Source organism: Piliocolobus tephrosceles, chromosome 4, assembly GCF_002776525.5.
Source record: "Piliocolobus tephrosceles isolate RC106 chromosome 4, ASM277652v3, whole genome shotgun sequence".
NCBI lineage: Eukaryota > Metazoa > Chordata > Mammalia > Primates > Cercopithecidae > Piliocolobus > Piliocolobus tephrosceles.
The window spans coordinates 140,394,758-140,404,866 of record NC_045437.1 but is presented as its reverse complement, the minus strand read 5'-3'; the positions used below and the strand labels follow the sequence as shown (position 1 = coordinate 140,404,866).

The following is a 10,109-nucleotide window of genomic DNA, read 5'->3' as shown; positions in this document are numbered from 1 at the left end:
AGGGTAAGAACTCTTCTCTAAAAAGAAAAGAAACGTATGGGCAGTAGAAGCCAAGGAGGCCTTAGTTATCTGCTGGTCAGAGTGGAATCCTGGCTCCATGGTCCCTCCGAATCTGCTGCTTCACCTCTCTGAACCGCAGTGTTCTCAGATGTGAAAAGGGGAGAATAGCTTTCCCTTCGTAGGGGATTAAATGAGATAAATTAGATGCTCAATACATGTTTTTAAAATGTGATCAAAGTGCTTCGCACAAAATGTGGCCTGCAGGAACCCTCTAGATGGGATGCGTCTCATTAGCCAGCTCTCCCTTGTACAGATAAGGAAACTGAGGCTCAGCCCCCACCTCCAACCAGCTTGGGGAGAAGGAGGCTGGGAGATGGCGTGCCTGGAGCCAGGGACAGGCTAAGCTGGAGGCCCAGGCTTGCCAGCACCATCTGTGTGCCCTGAGGATCCGGCCTCAGTGTCCCCATTTGTAAAGCAAATGGGTTGAACAAGGGCAGAGGGCTCTACAGAGGTGCCTCAGTAGAGGGAGGTGAGCAAAGGGGAGCTATCTGCACCCACCCACTCCATGCAGCCTTCTACTAGGGACCACGCCACCGGAGCTAGGGCGGGGAGCAGCACCCCCTTCAGAGATGGATTGGGATTGGCTCTGCCTGGTGGGAAGGAAGTCTCATTTCTCCTGCAGGATGAGTTTAAGGATTCAGAGCCCTGAAGGTTTCTCCAGTGAGCCAAATGCCCTGCCCGATCACGAGGAGTAGGGGGATACAGGGTGAGCGTGGGCACAGCGATAAAATCATCACAGGCCCAAGCCTGGCTTGACCTTGACTCTACTGATCCGAGGTCAGGGTCTCAGAGAGCTTCGGGGCTTAGGGTGGCAGGACTTAGAGGCAGGGGAGGGGCCTATGGTCAATATTGATCTAGCTGAGTCAGGGGAGGACAGGGAAGTGGGAAGCCTGGGGTGGGGCTTCCTGATAACTGCATCTTCAGGCTGCCATCGTGACTGTGGAAACGGGGTGGGGACAATGGGTGGAAGGGGAGGGGATGCTCCATGCAAATTCCCAAACCTGGGCGTTTACTAAAACTACAGTTGCCTGGACCCCTGCCCAGAAGAATGGCTCTTATTCTCTGAGGGTGGGGCCCAAAACCTCTGTATGTTTAGCAAACTCTCTGGTGAATCTGCGGCAGCCAGCTCAGTTCTCGCATAAGGGGTCCACAGGTTCAGTGTCATTGCAACATGAGGAACTGAGGCCCAGAGAGGGGATGTGACTCCTCCAGGTCACTTTGGGAGAGGATGCTGACAGTCCTCCCTTTTCTCCTGGAAGGAAGGAATCGTCCCCCTCCAGCTCCCTCCACCTCCAGTTGAGGCCCTGGGTCTGGGAAGGAATGACTGGGCCAGAGTGTCCTGAGGGAAGTGGCCTGTGAGACGTTGGTAGCCTTGGGTGGAGAAGGGAGGGCGAGGCTGGTCCCAGGAGGAAGGACAAGCAGAGGGCATTTTCACAGGACTGGACCTGCCCCACCTTGCCTTATGCACACCCCCCAGCACCTGCTAGGGGATGTTTCCTGAAAGATTTACCACAACCCAGGGCTGGGGAAGGCCATTTCCACTGCTGAGACCTACCCATGCCCTGAGAAGGCACCACATCATGGCAGATTTGGGGCTTACTCGGCCCTTAGACACCTCTGGCCCCCACGGCCTCCTCCTAAGTCTGTTCTGCTCACCCTGCCGCCACAGTTCTGGGCTCCCAGCCTTTGCTCTGGCCTCCACACTCTTCCCTGCTTCCATCCCATCAAGCACCCCATGAAGCTTTCTCCAGCCCGGTCACCATCTCTCTTTCTCCTTCTGCTGGGCTCTGCACACTTTGCACCTCCAGATCCAGGCCCCATCCCAGCCTTCCTTGAGGTCTTGCTCTCTGCATGTCTCTTGCTGTCTGGAATGGCATCAGAGATTCCTGGGGGACAGGAGTCATGAGACAGGTCTAGCTCATCTCTGAGCCCTCCTTGGAGCCCAGCCCAGCCATGGTATGCCCCAGGGAAGCAGGTGTGGAAGGCAGGTGTTCACCTCGGCTGAGAGCCTCAATCTCACCTCCCTCCCTCGTGCCCTGGGCCATCTTGGGTGGGTTCCTTCCCTCTGGGCACACAGTCTTCTTATTCATGGAATAAAGAGAATAGTAGTGCCCTCAGTGGAGGGGTGTGCTAAGGATTGAGAGAGTACCTATAAAAGAGGTGGGGCATGCCTGGCACTCGGTCAGTTCCCAGTGTTAACCGTTGTTACTTCTGGCTGGGTAGAATACTCATGCCCGCACAGCCTCCACTCCTCCATTCCAGGGGCACATCTGCCGGGGGTCTCCTCTATGCAAGAATGACAGTATCTGCTGTGTGCATCCGGAGCACGGACAAGATGCTGTCCTGCCTCCAAGGAGCACACAGTTCTGCAGAAACTTGCTTAGGTGACTTCAAACCAGAGATCTGTGGTGAGGAAGGTGGAGCAGATTGTGGAAGTCCATGGAGGGACCTAGCCCATGGTATGAGGGAGGCTGGGGAGGGTGGGGGAACTTCCCAGAGAAGATGCTGGAACCATGTCCTGAAGGGTGAGAAGGTGTTGCAGTGCACTCAGTGGGAAAATGCGGGGGAAACGGCCCTCTGCAGTGCCTTTTGGAGTATGAAGACTGTGGGTGTAGACAACCGAGAGAGAAGGCAGTAGCTGGAAGAGGACAGAGTGTCAAAAGGGGAGGAGGTCCTAAGAATTCCAGTCACTCCTTGCTGGCTGTCCAGAGACCAGGGACAGGGCAGCACAGACCAGGGCAGGGGAGGCCCCTTGAGGGAACAGAGCGCCGTGCTCTGAGTTCGAAGGCTGGGGTGAGTACTGGTCAGAGTCTTGCAAGAAATCTCTTTGCCTTTGAGTCTCGTTATTTACATCTTCAAAATAGGACTGTTGTAACTAGGACAAGAGGTGTTGTGAAAGCACTTTGTGAACTGTACAGCATCATTCTCCTGTGAGATAATAACAGTGTTTTAAGTGGAGTCAGTACTTTTTGAGAGGTAAAAGATATCTCACAGGGCATGATGGACATGCTGGGGCCGGGGTTGGAGGGGGGGCGGCGGCGGTGGCCAAGGACCACCTGAAACCTGCTCCTGTGCTGCCATCTGCTGGTAAAGGAACACAATGGCCACCCAAACCCTTAAGGCTTTCTGCAGGGCCCAGGAGCCACTGGGGCAAGTGAAGGCAGGGCTGGGAGGACGACTGGCACTAACCCTTGAGAACACCGAGGCAAAGGTGTCAAATGGAAGCCCCCAAGCCTCTCTTGCTTTTCTCAGCCTTGGCCTGTGCTATCACTGTGAAGGTCCTCCCCTGTGTGCAAGATGCACACTCCCCACAGACACTGCCCCTGGCCATTCCACACACCAGCAGTGAGAACAGACCTGGAAAGCAGCTGGTGCAGGGATTCTGGAGTCCCAGGCACCTGGGGTATGGTCTAGAGGGAACTGTGGGCTCCGATGGGCACCTTTCCTTGGCTTCGTGGCATCCAGGTCTCTGGGCAATGGATGAGTGACCAGCTTGTCTGGTTGGCCTGGTGCTGTCCTGGTTTGGGCACTAAAAATCTCACACAGGTAGCTGGGAAGGTTGGTCACTCTTCCGTGGCCTGAAGGTGGCCAAAGCCTCTGCATCCACTTTGGCTCTACCCCGCCAGAGGCCAGCAGCTCAGGCTCCAAGGACCAAAGTGTCCCAGGCACTAGGTCCAGACATATGTTTATGGGTAAAGAGACCCTTCCTCTGCCAGGTGCGGTGGCTCACGCCTGTAATCCCAGCACTTTGGGAGGCTGAGGTGAGTGGATCACGAGGTCAGGAGTTCAAGACCAGCCTAACCAATATGATGAAACCCCGTCTTTACTAAAAATACAAAAATTAGCCAGGTGTGGTGGTGCACGCTTTTAATCCCAGCTACTCAGGAGGCTGAGGCAGGAGAATTGCTTGGAGCTGGGAGACAGAGGTTGCAGTGAGCTGAGATCACGCCTTTGCACTCCAGCCTGGGCAACAGAGCAAGAGTGAGACTCTGTCTCAGAAAAAAAACCCTTCCTCCCCTTCCCCATTCTTTAAAGCACTCTCCGGCATGGTGAGTCCTGGGCACTTGTCTGTGAGGCTGGGCTGAGGGAGGAGAATGGGTGGGGGACTTGTGGAATAACCTCCACATTGTACAGGGAAACTGAGGGCCAGAGGAGAAGAACCTTGCCCCAAGGCCCGAGGGAGACTTTAACTCTTGGCTGCTCAGCAACCCATAGCCACCTCTTTGCTCTTGTTGAGGGTACCCCATGTACCTGGGAGAAAGCTAACTCCATCCCTGGCTCTACAGGTGGGGCACGTGGTCCAGGCATAATCCCACAGTGACTGGTTCAGCCTTGAGCATGTGACCAGAGTTGGTCCAATCAGAATGAAGACCGGGACTTTTATTTTTGCCATGGGGCAGATCTAGAACTGGAAACGAACAAAAACCTCCCAGCGCAGGGGCTTGACCAAGACAGGGACACACAGAGTGCACAGAAGTTTGTAGCTATTTATTGCACTGAAAACACCAAGAATAAAACAGACGCCCCTTCTTCCCATCCCACCCCCGCCAATAGCAGAAAGTTTGAGCAGTGGTCATTCAAGTTCACAGCCACATATTTTTAAAAAAGAAAAGAAAGAAAAAAAAAAAAAAAAGAACTAAAACAAAACCCCAAACAAATAGTAACAAAGAAACCAGCACGGGGAGTCTGGCAAACTCATCCCCCAAAAGGGTCTCCCTTTGAAGGGAGACAGGAGGCCCTGGGTCAGGATTCGCACCATGGTGGGCACAAACCCAGGAGAATAGTTTCCTGTAAACATGTTTGCATGCTGGAGCCAAGGTTTTGACTTGGGTTTGGATTTTTTTTTTTTTTTTTTTTTTTTGCATCTAAAGGAAGTTTTGGAGGAGCACAGAGTTTGTCTGGTGAGGGTGGGCTCTGGGCAGATTTTTCTGTGAGTCTCCCCTGCCTGCCGCATCAGGATTGTTCCTGGTGCCCTGTGGTGGCACCAGGTGGCTACCCACCCACAGGTGTGGCCTTCACAGTGGGGCCATGTCAGCCTGGGGTAGCGATGTGCCTCCACTTCTCTGGCACTTGGAGAGGGACACAGTGGACAGGAGGTGTGTCAGCCAATAAAAGGCAGGACCTCGGGCTCCTCCAGCTCAGTTTCCTCTGGTGGGGACACCAAGCTCCAGAGAGGGGAAGGAACTTGCCCAAGGTCACACAGCAAGTCTGGTCAGAGCTGGGAATTGAAGCCTACTCACCCCAAATAACTGCTCTTTCCCCTGCAGTCCACTGCTGAAAAGCAGTTGACAAGCACTGAAGAGGGGAATCAGGGGCAGGTCGGGGAGGGGATGGAGCCTGACCAGGTCTAGTAGTAAACAGGAGTCCAGCCAGTGACTATCCCTGCCAGTTCCTGCAGGTAAATTAGACTTCATATCGCCAGAGGTTTGCTCCTTCATCGGTTGGATGGGAACAAAGAACCCTTTTAACCAATGAGGAAACTGAGGCCGAAGAAGAGCTCAGACCTTGCTCTGTGATTGCAGCAGCCCCTGGTGAAGGCCACACCCTCACCCTTGACTGGGGATGGCTGTAGGGAACTGGCAGCTCACAAGGGGGACAGGTGGTTTTGCCCCTGGGATAATGGGATCACTGGGCCTTACTGGGAAGCCCTCTGGGCCCAGGGCAGGCCAACAGCCCGACCTGGGCCTGGGCAGCAAGGTCTCTGCCAAGGACAGAGGCCAGTGATGGGCCAGCTTGGAAACCAGGAGGCCTGGGCAGCCTCTCTCCTGGCCTGCAGACCTGGCGCTGCCTGTCTCACCTGGACCTGGGCAGCAGGACTTGAGAAAAGAATCCAGCAGACAGCTGGTGATTGGGGAGAGCTCAGAAAGTATTGGATCAAACATCCTCACCAGTTCTGCTCCAAGCAACACCCAGGAGGGTCGAGGGTACCGGAGCCTCCTCCAATCCCTGGGGACGTGGCTCTTCCTCCCCTAAAATCCTCCAGAGGGGACGGTATCTCATGCTGGCAAAACACGGCCACACAGAGGCCAAAAGCACAGAGAGGCAGCAACATAATTCCGAGTCGGACACTGAGAATACAACCTCTATTTTTTTTTTAAGTCCAAAACATGTAGATTGGTTTTGTTGAGTGTTTTCTTCTTTTCATTTGTTTTCAACATACTTACTGCATATAAAGTCATGCAAAGAAAACAGTGCAGACAGTAGATCCTAGTGGATGTGCCAAGGTATTCCACTCAGAGTCAATCCCAGGGAAAGAGGGAAAGAGGAAAAAAAAGGGAGAATGCGAACCCGAGGCTGCAGGATGAGGCATGAAGAGTAGAAATTCCCAGTGCTCTGCTGTGGTCATCAGACGTCAAGGGGAGAGAGGCAATGGAGACACATGCTCACGGGCCCCCCAGAGGTGGGTGGGGGCACTGGGGGTGGCGCACTGATATGGTGAGATGAAATCCTGGGAAGTTCAGTAGTGAAGACCCCAGTTTGGGAGGGAAGCAAAGAAAAGTCCAGGTATTTCCATCCTGACAGCCTCCCTCCTCCTCTCTGCCCTGACTTGCTGTTCCTGAGTCAGTGCTGGCATCTGATGCTTCCACAGTCCCAAAAGGAACGCCTGTGTCAGTACACCTTGGGACCAAAATGGCAGAGAGGCCCTTCTCCCCGGAGCTGAGTCTGCCTCGGCCCCAATAACCACAGGTGACAAGGTCCACCTCAGAGATGACAAAAAAAAAAAAAAAAACAAAAAAAAAGCTAGAACAGAAAAAAAACTACCCCTCACCCCTCTTCCTACACCCCTTCCAACCTGACCCTTCTCACAATAATCTGAGAAGTTTAGTTATTACATAAATATCCATTAACGCGAAATCCATTTACGAAATACACAGAAATTTGGCTATAAAAAGGCATGCGGTCCAAGTAGAAGTGATACCTAAACGTTGCTTTCTTTTGCCCCCCAAAAACAATTAGATTCCCTCTCTGAGATATGACGAAGCTGGAATTCTCCAGGGTTAACGGTGAGGTGGGGCGGGCGGGTTAATGTTGGAGGTGGACTTCACCAGAAGGAAGCAGAAAGCAAGTAGGGGCACCTGAGAGGGCCACGTCCCCCACACTGAGGGAAGGGTCAGACCACCCTGAGGTCAGCACAGGAGAGAGAAGACTTAGGGGAGCACTTTGAGGCAGGAGGCTCCTGGCATATGCTCTTCTCCCCACTCCTTCAGGGCGGTTGGCTTAGGGGGAAGGGAGTGTCATCTGCCCTTCCGCGGGGACACTGGAATAGGAGAGGTCTGGGAGAGGGACGGGCAGATGCTGCCTTCCTCACCATGCCATCCCTCCTTCTCCCCAGCCACTAGTGCACACACGGCCTGGGCATTCTAGCCTACAGCCCAAGACAGGCCAGGCGGACAGCAGCCGAGGCTGGGGAGAGGGGGCCAGTGCCGTGGGCACCCATGCCTGAGGAAGCCCCAGCCTGGCAGGAGGGGGGGGGGTGAGAGGTGGGGAGATGTGGCCATTCGCTCTGAAGTTGCAATGACTTTTGTGAACAAGCAAGTTTTCTTGATGCAGGTACAGAAGTGACGGTGGTGGGGTGATGAGATGGGAGAATTCCAGCAAAATCCACCTGGGAGAACCAGCAGCTCCATTCCACGGACAGAGTGGATCTCTGCGGCACAGCAACGCAGTGACCCTGGCCTGGTCCCTCAGCTGTAAGACACACACGGGGTGCTTCTCAGGGCATGGTGTTTCCTGCTTGGGCAACCCACCCACCCTGCCGCTTTAGTTGGAGTCCAAGCGGTCCCCGGTGGCTCCTGCCCAGCTCTTCCCTCAGACCTGCAGGCCTTGCCCCAACTTCTTGGGGTCTTCCCACTCCGTTCTGCAGCCTTTCAGAGCTGAAGGCAGCGGCTTCCCTGACATAACCCCCTCCAGGGCAACACTCCCATCCCTTACATTACCCTGGGAGGTGGGAAGGAAGGATTCTTACTGGGGCAGGACGGAGGGCGCCCCAGATCTGTGGAAGTGGACGATCTGCCATTTGCCGTCCCGGCGGTGCCAGACACGGGTCTCCTCCGACTGGGCGGTGCGTGGGATGCCGCCGGCGTCCAGGTACTGCGTGATGCGGATGTAGGCGATGCAGGCTGACTCGTCGCCCATCAGGTGGATGTGGGGATTCAGGATGGTGGTGTGCACGGGCTTGCTGTTCCGGGACCACACTGGAGACGGGGATGGGAGGGGCAGAGGAGATGCAACCGGGGGCCTCCTGTCTCACTTTCTTCACTTCCTCCACTCCCAGCGGCCCTCTCAATGGACGCACCCTGTCTGCCCCATTTGTAGGGAGGGGTCCTCTGTGGCAGGGCTCAGCTACCTGGCATCGAGGTAGAACTTCTAGATGATGGGGACATCACATCCCAGCTTAGATACAGTGGAGTTCAGACATGCAGAATTCATCAAACAAGGGAAAATGGAATGTTAGAATCATGACTATTAGCCACATGGAATAAGCCTAGAGGATTACAGAACCCGATAAGCTCTGAGCAGAGTCTCAAATCCGGATCTCCCCAGGTACCAGGCAGGCACATAAACAACGGGGGCTGAGCCGGGTATAAGATGCTAAATGACAACTGACCCTTTGCCTCTGGGTCAGGGAGGCGATAGTGAGGGATGGGGACTGTGGCGAATAGAATGTCTTGTCCCACCTAAAGCGGGTATCCTGCACACAGCTTCCCTGGTGGTTGCTATGCGAGTGAGACCGGTGTTGACATTCAAGAGAATCTGGAAATCTGAATTTTTATATGAAAACTCTTCATTTTTTATTATTGGCATCTAATTCAAATTTAAAACATCGTGCAAGCCAAGTGAAACATATCTACAGTTCAGACACGGCCCGTGGGCCTGTTAGCCACTTCTACTATAGATATACAGAATTGCGGAAACTTGGGGGAGTATGAGAACTGTAGAATCTTAGAACCTTGAAATGATAAGAACAGTATTGATAGTCACGGGGTGAGGTCATGGGGCTTTCCAATGTTAGGGAGAGATGCATAGCTCTTGGAATCATGATAGGGCCGACAAAGTCCCTGACACCAGCTTCCACCGCTTGAAACGTGGGGCATCACCATTAGTATTACTATATTAATTCTAGAAACTCGATGTTTTCCTCAAGATAGAAAATGAAAGCATAGAAAGACAATGACCCAGGGAGGGGTCGGACAGTGGTGATCTATATCTCAGACCTGAGAGGAGCCCTTCCCTTTGTGTAGCCCAAATATAGGTCTGAATCATGGGAGGCGCTGACTTAAAACAGCTTCCTCAACCCCACCCTTAGAGAGCCCAGTTCAAGAACCTCTAATATTAAAAATATCCCTTCTCCTTCCCTACCCCTTGATCCTGGTACCAAGCCAGGTTTGTGAGCCACTTATTTCCTGAAAAATGTAAAACGTATTTTTTTTTTCAGTATTGCAGAAAATATCCAATAGCACCCATCCCCTAATATCAGAAGCACGCTACACCCAGGCTTTGGATAAAGGATTTAAAATCACCAAGTCTTAGGCACCACAGAATAACAGACTTAGAATCTGGGCTCTCAGACATACAGAATGTAGAGTTACAGCATCATAGACTTGGGAGTGACCTCAGAGGTCAGAGGTCACCCAGCAGCCCAACTGTAGAATCTGAGGAGGGCTCTGTAAGTGTCCCTGACAGCATTCAGGGCTGGAGGCATACAAGACCAATGTATCTCCATTCCACAGATATGCAAACTCAGGTCCAGAGAAGCAATCTGACTTGTCCCAAGCTGGGCTAATTCCTGAAAAAATGCAGTGGAATCTAAAAGAAGTCAGTTTCCGCTGGGAGCTGAGGCTCACTCCTGTAATTCCAACAGTTTAGGAGACCGAGGCAGGTGGATTGCGTGAGCCCAGGAGTTCGAGACCAGCCTGGGCAACAAGGTGAAACCCTGTCTCTACAAAAAATATGAAAAATAGCCAGTCTCATAACCTGGTTGGTAGGTAGGTAGGTAGATAGATAGATAGATAGATAGATAGATAGATAGATAGATAGATAGATAGATA

General features: G+C 53.1%; 1 protein-coding gene across 5 annotated transcripts in view; it reads right to left on the bottom strand.

Annotated features, from left to right (window-relative positions):
- Positions 1–4,527: 4,527 nt before the first annotated feature.
- The window catches only part of CAMK2A (calcium/calmodulin dependent protein kinase II alpha), a 70,280-nt gene continuing 64,698 nt past the window's right edge, over positions 4,528–10,109 (bottom strand). For 4 of the 5 annotated variants that reach the window (XM_026454440.1, XM_026454441.1, XM_023226975.2 and 1 more), the window contains 2 exons: positions 8,027–8,255; positions 4,528–7,749 (listed from right to left, as the gene is read on the bottom strand). In XM_026454440.1, the coding sequence (XP_026310225.1) occupies positions 7,746–7,749; positions 8,027–8,255 (233 nt within the window). In that variant the 3' untranslated portion in view covers positions 4,528–7,745. Of the gene's footprint in view, positions 7,750–7,997; positions 8,256–10,109 lie in introns of all 5 variants that reach the window. The other variant, XM_031935489.1, reaches the window with a different exon arrangement.